Source organism: Labrus bergylta, chromosome 1 (assembly GCF_963930695.1).
Source record: "Labrus bergylta chromosome 1, fLabBer1.1, whole genome shotgun sequence".
Classification (NCBI taxonomy): Eukaryota; Metazoa; Chordata; class Actinopteri; order Labriformes; family Labridae; genus Labrus; species Labrus bergylta.
The window spans coordinates 23,706,775-23,719,316 of NC_089195.1; the positions used below are offsets into that span (position 1 = coordinate 23,706,775).

General features: G+C 38.9%; 1 protein-coding gene across 1 annotated transcript; it reads left to right on the forward strand.

The window, feature by feature from the left end:
* The first annotated feature begins 428 nt into the window (after window positions 1-428).
* usp38 (ubiquitin specific peptidase 38) lies at window positions 429-9,979 on the forward strand. The gene is made up of 11 exons (XM_065957045.1): window positions 429-591; window positions 2,615-3,305; window positions 4,518-4,653; window positions 4,974-5,103; window positions 5,346-5,447; window positions 5,835-5,993; window positions 6,155-6,348; window positions 6,448-6,541; window positions 6,638-6,744; window positions 7,127-8,474; window positions 9,074-9,979. Exons 2-11 carry the CDS (start codon window positions 2,624-2,626, stop codon window positions 9,248-9,250), a joined length of 3,129 nt encoding a protein of 1,042 aa, XP_065813117.1. The 5' UTR covers window positions 429-591; window positions 2,615-2,623; the 3' UTR covers window positions 9,251-9,979.
* Window positions 9,980-12,542: the final 2,563 nt, after the last annotated feature.

Sequence of the window (12,542 nt, forward strand, 5' to 3'; positions counted from 1 at the left end):
CTCAATACATCAAGAGTCGAGATAGACGAGGAGTATTTGAATGCAGCATATTAACTGCATTGGGACGACCCAAAGTGTCCAAATAGCTTAATTCAAGATTTCATCGTCATTTAAATCGTGTCATAAAACTTTACACAACATTGGTGTAAAAGGAACCACTGATTTTATCACAAAAAAAGAATTAATTGCTCTGGCCACTTTTTTGCATACTTCTCTCTCATATCACCACAAATATATATTTTTGTTGTTGTTGTTGTTGTTGTTGTTTTTGGAAACGCTGCTGTGTAAGATTGCTGCTAATGAAGTTTCGTTGTGTCCTTGTATACAATGATAATAAAGATTCTATCTAAAAAAAAAAAAAAAAAAAAAAATAAATCATCCGTAACAGGCAATGTTTAGACGAAAATAGCTTCACACAAGGGTCCTACCGACATTTCTGTCCATAGGAATGACGTCGGCGAACTGTTAATCAGCTGATTCTGTGCGATCAAATGAACCAAAATAACACGATTTAATCAGTCCAAACGGGAGTAGCATCTACAAAAAAACTGAGGATATTTTAGTAGGGCATTGTTGACATGCTTCATTGGGGTAAGTACACATCGTGTAGCTTCTCTCAACACAGCGGCGTTTATGCTAAGTCAGACCCTCGGCTAACGTCAGGCCTGCTCGGTCGCTTTGTTTATACTTTCGTTGTCCGATGATTTTAAAAACAACTGTCTCTACAGAGCAGGACAAGTGGCTCACGACGATTCGTGTTATCCACCATTCTAGTCGAAGTTTACTCTTAAAAAGTGGAAGAGAAACAAATTAAAGTTACCCGGTACAGTTAGCTTCGGCTAGTTAGCAGAGGAGCAGGAACAGCGGGCTGTTAATAAACATGAGTCTGAAGCAGAGAGGTGAAATACAGATGAATCTGTCCAATTATACATTAATAAAGAAGCATCTTATTGAAATAACCTGTGACTATAATCTATAATGACACCACAAAATATATCAATGTTGATTTGTTTAAGGTTAACATGTTATTTAAGGTTAACATGTTATTTAAGGGTTAACATGTTATTTAAGGGTTTACATGTTATTTAAGGGTTAACATGTTAACATGTTATTTAAGGTTAACATGTTATTTAAGGGTTAACATGTTAACATGTTATTTGAGGTTAACATGTTATTTAAGGGTTAACATGTTAACATGTTATTTAAGGGTTAACATGTTAACATGTTATTTAAGGGTTTACATGTTATTTAAGGGTTAACATGTTATTTAAGGTTAACATGTTATTTAAGGTTAACATGTTATTTAAGGGTTAACATGTTGTTTAGGGTTAACGTGTTATTTAAGGGTTAACATTTTATTTAAGGTTAACATGTTATTTAAGGGTTAACGTGTTGTTTAGGGTTAACGTGTTATTTAAGGGTTAACATTTTATTTAAGGTTAACATGTTATTTAAGGGTTAACGTGTTGTTTAGGGTTAACGTGTTATTTAAGGGTTAACATGTTGTTTAAGGTTAACATGTTGTTTAGGGTTAACGTGTTATTTAGTCAGTATTTTTCTGCAGTGTGATAACTGTGCAGTAAAAAACATCTCTTTTTTATGGTACAGTGATGTTCCTTTTTTTTTTTTTTTAATTGGTCAAGACAAGTTATACAGCTAAATAAGAGAGTAAAATAGAATTACTTTATTGATCCCAAACGAGGAAATTGTGGCGTTACAGCAGCAGGTTGTCCAAACACACAATATGAGTAAAAAAACACAATGCTAGTAAATCTAAACACAATGTAATATTAACTACAAAGTGAATAAGTACTAAAAGATATCTAAAATAAGAATGTGAATATATACAACCAGGATTTCACTAAGCATTACTAGTCTTAAATAGGAAGATGAAATATGGAAGATTGAATGTAAATGTGCAAAAACAGAGTAGTAAATGGACAGTATTGACATAGGTTAAAGTGCATGAGTGTAGACATATTATAAGCAGAAACTATACAATATAACGGCGAGTAGACAGCCAAATGAGGTGAACATGAGTGCGGGGATAATTTGTAAATTTAACATACGCAGAACAGATTACGGTATGGAAGATAAGATATACTTTGTTCATCCCAGCAGGGAAATTTAGGTGTTTCAGCAGCCAGCATACAAACAAACACACAACACAACACATATATACATACATATCCCACCCATACAAAAAACATGAGCCCACAATACATAGCCAGGATAAAAAAAGTGGTATGGATGGTCCATGTGCATAAGTAGCTATTACTCATAGATAACAGTACAAAATACTAGCTCTGCCAGTGCATAGTATGATAGATGACTACTATGAGTTATTTATTATTTATTTTTATTTTACAAGGACATTGCAAAAGTTAGCCAAAAGGCCAAAATCTGTTGTCCCTGGCCAGATTTTATAAAAGGCTCCCTAAAAAAACAAAAAACAAATGAGTCATGACTCAACAACACTAAAAGATCAGTCGACAATGTCTCAAAAATACAGTTTTTAGAGTTTCTGCTTTATATATATTAATATCTATTTTTAAATGACTGTTTAACTACTGTAGTGTGTTGGGTTTCATTTTCTTCAATTTCCCCTCTACAGTCCCTCAACATGGACAAGATTTTGGAGGGCCTCGTGAGCTCCGATCACTCTGTTCCAGTGAAGAGAGCCATTGTGAAGAAGGTAGTGGAAGCGGCAGAGAAAGAGGTGACTGAGGAGCAGTGTCAGTCCCTGTTCATTCTAACCACCCGCCTCATCCTGCTTGGTGAGGATGCCTTTCAAAGGCAGATCGGCCTCCAGGTTTTGGAGGCATACGCACGCTACCACCGCCCAGAATTTGAGCGTTTCTTCAGTAAAGACTTTGTCCTCAGTCTTCTCCAGCAGGGCTACGGCCACCTGGACCGTAAAGACCCAGCCATTATAGACTACATTCACTGCTGCCTGCGGCTGCTCATCAGCTGCCCCTCGGTACTGGAGATCTTCAGTATGATTCAGGTGGAAGTTTTAAGGATGGTGTGTGAACGTCCAGAACCTGCCCTCTGTGCACGTCTAAACACTTTGCTGTCAGACTTTGTGCAGTGCATTCCGAGAGATAAGTCAGGAGTTTTGTTCTGCCAGCAGCTTGTGAGGACAATCAGTTACTTCCACTGCTTTGCCAGCCAGGAGCGGGAGCTGAGAGAGTATGTAGGTCAGGTGACTAAGGTCAGCACACTGCTGCAGAATATCTGGAAGGCTGACCCAGCCACACTGCTTCCCTCACTGCAGGAAGTCTTTGCCATTATCTCTTCTACAGGTGAGACTGATTCTTCCTTCTTTACAAAATGGAAAGTTTTTTATTTTATTTTTTGTATGTAGTTACCCTACATTAAAAAAGGGCACCTGGAGATGTCCGTAGGAAGCAAAAATTATGAACAAATTTTGAATTTTTTTCAAGGCTAAGATTTATACCAACAATAAAATGGATTTGGCTGGAGGGAACCATGTCTACCCCTCCCTCTTTATATCTTGGCATATATACCCAGGTTTTTGTGCTTAATTAGGCATCTGGGAACAGCTATATCCTGTCATTTTAGTTTTCAGGCCCCTGCCAGTTGTTGTCTTTGATCCCTTGGCTTAGCTTCCTTATTTTTATAGGTTGAATGTTCATTCAATAATCTTCTGTATTACTGGCACGCGGAACATTTGAATTTGTGGTGATAGTGGCCCTCTTTTAACGCGCTTGTCATTGCTTTGAGCAATTACCTTTAAATCAACGGAATCAAGGAACAAACTGTCCTCAAATGCAGACATTGAAAAGCATTTGCTGATGAAAATACAGTTGAGTTCACTGTAGTCCTTTTAATATCAAAGCTAAAATATAATATAAAAAAATAAAAAGTTATTTGTTGATAGTAATTTAAAGAAATGTCCTCAGCCTGCTGAGGGCAGTGCTGTGAGTAACAGAGCTGTACAGCAGAATAAAATGAACAGTCGGCAGCATTTTCAATTGAATAGCCACATCGACAGCATGCCTCAGTGAGCAATGTGAACAGCAGAGTCGTTTGGGTTAAAAGGTCATTTCGCTTCTGTTTCAGTGACATTTTTTCAGGGGAACTTGCACTTCTAGGATAGGATAGGATAGTACTTTATTGATCCCCAGAGGGGAAATTCAGGCGTTACAGCAGCACAGACAAGAAAGCTCAAATACACATTAAACAGAATAGATAAGATAAATAAAAAATAAATAAAAAACAGGGGGTATATACGGTACAAAAACAGTATATACACGGTACAAAAACTTCTAACTGCTGAAATTAAATGTTGCAGAAGCCTTGACGTGCTAAAAACCACAATGAAGAACACAACAATATAATGTAACTAAACAGCCCTGAAATACAAACTTTGTGAATTTGTTAACATTTAATGCTATGCATATTTTGATCCCACTTACAGTCCACTAAAGAAATAACAAAAGATGGGTTTTTTGTAGTTGCGTAATACTTTTTCTTTGTTCTACAATTTTTAGACCCCTCCTTTGATCCATCCATTGCTCTGGCAAGCCTGGTCCAGCACATCCCAGTCCAGATGATCACAGTACTCATCAAGAGTCTCACCACGGACCAGAATGTGAAAGACGCAAGCATGACTAAAGCACTCTGCAGGTGACTTCACACTTTAGTCATCCAAAACGAATGGCGATTTCCATAGGCTTATTATAAATGTTTCATGACACACGTACACTCTATCATCTTTATTATATTTTACCTATATTTATATAATACATACGCTAGAGTGTGTAGGTGTGTGTGCCTTCAGTGTGTAAATGGGTGGGTGAGATATGCGGTGTAAAAGCGCTTTTAGTAGGCAGAAGACTAAAAGAGCGCTATACAAGCTGAAGTCCATTAACCATTTACTATATTGTTTTCTATGTTTTTACACATCAAATTCAACCCATATAATCACCCTCTCTCTCTCTGTCCAGGATGATTGATTGGCTGTCTTGGCCTCTGGCCCAACATGTGGATACCTGGGTCATTGCTCTTCTGAAAGGACTGGCTGCAGTTCAGAAGTTCACCATCCTCATAGACGTCACTCTGCTCAAGATCGAGCTGGTTTGTAGAGAGAATTCTAAATTTTGATTCATTCTAGGTGTCAGAATGTAGCTAGACAAAAATGGTACTGTATGTATTTTTTCCCAGCTATTTTTTGCTCCTGTTATAATCACAGATGCAGTGATTTTTCTTTAGGGTAATTTATTGAGGGCTGGTAAAATGGCTTACATTTACAATTAAAGCATTTTCCTAGTTTACATAAATGTATTCATGAAGTAAAGATCATTTCATGTAACCCACAGGTATTCAGTCGTCTGTGGTACCCCATCGTGCGACAGGGGGCGCTCACCGTGCTCTCCCATATGCTGCTCAGTTTCCAGCATTCTCCCGAGGCCTTCCATTTGGTAAGGGATGTCCTCTGCTCTCACAGTCCATTTCCCTCTCATATGGCCACTTTATTAGTTTTTCTCATTTTTCTTCTTTTGGCTTAAATTACTTCAAAGCTGCACGGACTTCTTTTCCCAGAACCCCAGGCTTAGCAGCGCTCTCCCACTAATGATGTGTGAAGCACTTAAATGTGGAGAAATGGCCCTTGAGTTGGCCAATTTCATTAGTATCTATGAATACATGAATAGTTTCAGAAACACACTGTGCGGTTCCTGATGTTCAGCTGCCCTCTGGCTGACATTGCTGCAGATTTGTGTGTTTTAATTTCTGTAGTTAATTTCAACATTTCCAGCATCACAGTGTCCTGAATATCTTCCTCTCATCTTTATCCCTCACGGTCTCAGGTTGTTCCACATGTGGTGCACCTGGTCCAGTCTTTGAGGACAGATGGTCTCCCCACCAGTAAAGCTTTCTTGCTGCAGTTTACTGAGCTAATACACTGCATGATGTACCAGTACTCCGGCTTCCCTGACCTCTATGACCACATCATTGAGGCCATCAAGGTATTGTATAATGTCAATTCAAACCCTAAATGTTCACTCGTGTGTGTGTGGTTGTTTAAAAGAAGCCGACCAAAGGGTTGTGTTTTATGTTGCATAAATAAACTTCTTGATTTTAGTTGTAAACATCTGTTCAGGTTCTTATAATTCTGATTTTGTCTCAGGATCTCCCAAAACCAGGAGAGGAAAAAATCAAGTTGGTGTTGAATCAAAGTGCCTGGACCTCCCAGTCCAATTCATTTGCATCAGGTCTCCTGAGGCAAGTTGGGAAGTCTGAGACTGGCAAGACTGGCCTGGTTAACTTGGGGAACACCTGCTACATGAACAGCATCATCCAAACCCTCTTCATGGCCACAGAGTGAGTTATAACAAACATTCACAATTAGCATTTGTCACTTGTATACTGAAACATTTAGCATAAACATGGACAGTGTTAATTGTTTTTCCCCCTCCTTAGTTTCAGGCGGCATGTTTTATCATTGCATCTGAATGGTTCCCACACATTGATGAAAAAGCTCCAGCTGCTCTTTGCTTTCCTTGCTCACACTCAGGTAAGTGTTGTCCCATGCAACATATTTTACAGAATTTCATTGAAGTTCAAAAACAGTAAATGATTGCCGTGTGTGTTGGATGCGTGTCTCCTCCAGAGGGCAGCATATGCACCCAGAAACTTCTTAGAAGCATCTCGGCCTCCCTGGTTCAATGCAGGCTCCCAGCAGGACTGTTCTGAGTACCTCCGATTTATCCTAGACAGGTATGGCCTCTCATGCAGTGGACTGGATGAAACATGATGATAGGATTGTGAGAAGCCATATTGTTTGTTAGAAATACAAGTTTTCTTTTTCTTTAGTGTTTCCCTTTGCTAGATTAATAAAAAAATGTCACAATTCTAAACTGTTTTTGCGTCACCTGAAGCAATTAATAATAGAAAGCATTGTGAGTTTTGAGTGTGCATGACTAGAGCTTAATGATGTACTACTTTCTTTAGAAACTACACAACAAGTTTAAGAATTTGGGTGGGGTTTTTATTTAGAAACAAATCAATTTGGTGAATCATTGCAGGTGCACCAATTAAAAACGACGCAAAGTTGTGTTTTCCTCTCTTTTGTTAAGCGTCTCTCTGTTTTGACATAAAGGTTACACGAAGAGGAGAAAACACTTCAGGTCCTGGAATCGGCTAAGCCAAAGGTTGCCTCCCCTGTGGACACAAGCAGCAAAGACCCAGAAGCTCAGACTTCTCCAGAGGACACTGAAGAATCAGCTTCATCTCCAGCAGAAGCTGAACCTGTGGATGATGGGAGGACTTTGATAGAAAGGATGTTTGGCGGGAATCTGATCACAGGGATTCGCTGTATGCAGTGTAACATTATCTCTGAGAAACAGGAACGTTTTACAGACCTCTCTCTGGCCTTCTGTCCATCTGCCACGTCTCAGGACAGCCCTCAAGCTGCAGGGCCCTCAGAGGAGCCTAAAGTTCTCTGTCAGGGTTCTGTCAATGGTGGCAGTGAAACTCCAGAGCCAGGTTCGGCTAAAAACCCCACTAGCAATGTACAATTTGTGCCAGTGACAAATGGGCCCCCTCTCTCTGTGCCTGACCTGGTGAACTATTTCCTCGCTCCAGAGATCCTGGATGAAGAGAATGCGTATTTCTGTGAGAAGTGCAGCTCCCTGCAGCGGGCCGAGAGGACCATGAAACTAGTGTCGGCACCTGAATACTTAATCCTCACCCTGCTGCGATTCTCATATGATGCCAAATGCCATGTCCGCAGGAAGATTCTGGAAAATGTTACCATCCCACCCCTCATGAGACTTCCTGTGCACTCTCCTTCGATGCATACACAATATTCCTCTTCTACCTCCTCCCCTCTGCAAGTGGACTCCCCAGAGAGCAGCGAGAATCTGGCCAAGAAGCTGAAACCATCTCAGAAAGAGGAGGAAGAAGAGGAGAAGGAGAGGATAGATGGAGAAGAGCTTTTAAACAGAGGGGGAGAGATGTCAGTCCAGTCCGTGCCCTATGTGCTCAGCTCAGTGGTGATGCATTCTGGCATTTCGTCTGAGAGCGGCCACTACTACTCCTACGGTCGTAACATTAACGGAGCAGATGGAACCCAGCATCCAGCCAATCACTTTGCCCTAAAGGAGGACTTGGGAAACGGCCAGGCTGAGTGTAGCCTCCCCACTTGCTCTGCTCTCTCGATTTCACCTGAACGAGGAGACACACCTTCGAACAGTGGCCAGGAGGCAAGGGATTGGCTGCTTTTCAACGACAGCAGAGTGACATTCTCGTCCCTCCAATCGGTGCAAAACATTACTAATCGCTTCCCCAAGGACACAGCATATGTGCTTATGTACAGAAAACAGGAGTTACCAGGGCAGAGAATAAATGGAGGACTGATGGCAAATGGAAAAAAAGTGAGCGCTGAGCCTCCGCTGCAAAAAGAACTCCTGGATGCTATCATCAAGGACAACAAGCTGTATTTACAGGTGAACAAAACACACATTTCTTCATCTTTCATCAGTCTATAGATTATGCCAATTTATTCAAACCAAGCATGATGTGATTGGCATGGAACCCAAGTTTTTGATCTACAGTGGACTTATTTTTCATGCTTAAAATGCATTTTTATGTATAATATCATTAGTACTAACCTCTTAAAGTGTGGGGTTATTACCATGATGGAGGACTGTAGTAGATTCACTCAGGTGTAAAGTACCTGAGGGAAATCTGATGTTCCTTTTTTAAATACCTAACAACCAGCAGAGTATTGGATTTATTTATTTTTCTGGCTGAACTTGAAGCCAACACTGAAGTGTCCTGTTATATAACCGGAGGTGTAATTTCATAAGTCATTTGACCGTGCTGTGTTAAGTCGACTTTCCAGTGCACTTGTGCAAAGGACTGATGTGAATGACTGCTAGAGGGTGCTATAGTAATGTTACACTTATACATTATTGGACACACAAATGCTGAATAAATTCCTTGGAATAGCAAGGCGTATGTGTTTCTAGTTTGTTTACATTCAAGATGTTCTAACTTTAAAAAAAAAAAACCCATTTCATTTTATCCTCCACACTGTGAACAGGAGCAGGAGCTCAATGCTCGGACCCAGGCTCTCCAGGCCCCTTCAACCTCCTGCTCATTCAGGCCCAACGGTTCAGATGACAATAACCCACCAGGGAGCTGTGGCCCATCAGGGGGAGGAGGAGGAGGAGGAGGAGGGGGAGGGGGCTTCAATACTATTAGCAGACTGGTCTTCTAGAGGGGATAAAAAAAATCAGCAGGAAACACAGATGAACTGACATAAAGGGGCACTGAACTGATCATACAGGAGCCTGAACTTCCATGAAGCAGATATGTAATAACCTCATAAAAAAGAGCACTGAAAAACAACAAACGCACACACACACACACAGAACTGCTACTTCTGATTCCCGATTTTGTTAGGTTTTAATTTTATACTATTGTTTCAGTTATATATAATTTATTTTGATAAATTGACTTAAATTCTAATATTAAATTTACCCAAAAATTTGAGGTAGATGATAGTGATTGGAACGAAATGAATGACATCGGGCTCAGTATGATTTTATATTAATGAAAAGACTTCAATCTTTACTTAAATTAATTGAATGTGGTAATCAGTTTCAGTTAATAACATGTTGATATTAACTGGTTTTCAGTGTTTACATTACCTCAAACACACACACACACACACACACCAAACATAAACATATGCAAAAACATGCATGTGCAGTGCACAGTACAGACAAAAAAGCATTCAACTGTAAGATAAAGAGACTGTTTTGGATGTGTCATAGTTCTGAACACACAGCTCAACCTTTGTTTACTTTTCTGATTTGCATGTGGCTTTTCCTCACGAGCTGTAGAGTTTGATTTTCAAGATATTTCAATCTTTTTTGATGTGTGCTTTGGTGTTTTATAGGTTTCTTATTTCATGCAATAAATTTACATATGACTAAAAATATCATTCTGAATTATCATGGAATACACAAGTGGAAAATTCATTACTATACATGGTCGATTTCAAGGTAATGCAATGTTTTTTAGATATGCGTTTAATACTGTTCTCTCAATAAAAGGTAGTGTCATCTGTGGATAGCTAAATTGCAAACTGCTTGTGTAGACATTTGATAGCAGTTTGTTTTTGTCTGAATATTTAATGCATCATTCTGATTCGATCATTCAGGGAGACTTTGATATTCAGACTGATGTAATGTGCCTTCCATATTTTTTTAAGAGGAATGTGTTGTCATTTTGCCGTATTTACTGTGTTAATTAATATTCATAATAACTACTTTCCCTACAGGAAAAAATTAAATCAGTATATGTTACACCGTCTTAAATGATAAGTCAACATATTAAATCAAGTAATTATTATGTTGGCCAAGAGTTTGGCATTGAGGACTTACCTATAAAATAGATGACAGAAGAGAGAGAGACTATCAATATGCTCAGATGATTACAGCAAACAAAGCAGCAGATAGTTTCTACGCAATTAGTTGACCTGAACCAAACACTGGTGGTTATGAGTGTGTTGTTTGCTAAAGCATAATTTAACAGATGTGTGACCTTGCTTGTAAAATTTTCATATTTCCCAAGTTTCATCTGTAGATAATAGACATTTGTATATGTGAACCGAAATAATTCCTTTCTAAAACACGTCCCATTTTTAGTTGTAGCTTTGTTGATTAGAAAAACAGAAGTGTATATTTTTGCTCCATACTTCAAAATAATTTTTTTTTGTTTGATTGCAAAACAGTCTTATGCCCAAATGGAAGTGAGAGTAGACCAGGCACTGTGTGAAAAGGGAACTGGAAAAATCACAGGAAATCCCACCATCTACTTATAGTTAAGGAGACAAATGACAGCTGTAATGACGCGAGTGCAAAAGTGCCAAGAATACAGCCCGCACTAACAGAAAATACAGCCAGGTCTGCTCAGATATGGGTACAATTGAATAATGCACCTTGAGCCAGAGTAGCAGATTCATCATGGACGCAGTAGAGCCGACATTAAAGATCAACGTCTGTGCTAAGCACCTAACAATAAACAGCATTGAGGCTTCACAGATACATATTCACAGATACCTAAAGCATTTAGAGCATTTCAAATAGACTATTTAATGTTGTAACACTAAAGCTGTAGTGCTGATGATATTGTATCATGAAGAAAGAATTCACTGAAATTGGTGTATAGTGTCAACAGTCTTAAATTGCCCTCTATTTCTTCATCAATACTGAGACTGCTGACAGAGCTATGTGCCTGTACAATGGCAAAGTCATTAATCACAGACTAACAGAGAACATCCTTTGGGGGAAGTGTTTTACCATAACAATAGCATTCCAATAAGATTCCAGAGATACCATTCTAAATCCATGGTAAACAGCTCTTCACCAATGGATTATCCCAATTATATATGCATAGTTGAGTTCAATTTATAGATCAGATATGGTAAACCAGATCAGTATTAGGCTACACTAACAGATATAACCCTTTACCTTACCACTGTGATTCTGGGCAGTAGCCTACCGTTTATGTATTATATAAGAGTTTACAAATGAATCATAAAGTGATATATTTGAGCTATCTTACATGAGGCCATGTTTTGGTAAAAGAAAAGAAAAATTCAAGCTATATTTCGTTATATCAGAGAAGACAATTTCATAACTACAATATAGTAAGTTAAACATGATGTGAATGAGCCCACTTTCCTTCATACTATCCCACTTACAGCAGTACATTGGGCTTAGTTTTTCCAAAAAAACCCGCGCATTTTTGATTGTATGTTCTATGTAATAATTTCTTTGGACCTTTGGGTGAACGCCGAAGTGAGTAATTTCTTTGTCTTTTCTATGGCTGTCTTTTGCCACAATTAGTTTTGACTCAGACAAAGTTGCGCCGTTTTTACATTCGGTGTCATCCGTAAAACCGCTGAATATACATGTTTTTTTTTTTTTTTTTCTGGGACGTACCACAGCGTAATTTTGAACTACATGTCCCATGCTTGGAGCAGTTGTCCCAGTGTGCCGCCGCCTTCTCTTAGGATTCAAGAGAGCGGAACGACAGGAAAGAAACATCCGGTTTTGACTTTCAATGTATCCCGCATCTCGGTTCCTAACGTGACACCATTGAAACATGTTTATGTTGTGGATATTAAGTAATATTGCCTTGAAGGGAAACGTTTTTAATTAAATTAAATTTAAAAAAAAATACAGTACATGGTTTTGATCCACAACTCACATTCATTTGTTCCTCCTAAAATTATGACTTTCTTTGACATTTTGAACTAATAGGTGTAGATAGTCAAGGTTGCCAAATATTTCTGAAGGATGACAACAACAAAAAACAAAAAAAACGACGTAACATTTATTTTAAATTCAAGAAGTCGGCTTTAATGGTAGCGCAAGGAAAGCAGGTAACGAAAGTTCAACGATAATGTTAACTTTTATTTTGAAAACCAGACTTTCCCCATGTTCCGGTTTCCCGCATTCACTGACGTTGCCTTGACGCCGCCGTGTTCCACAGAGGAG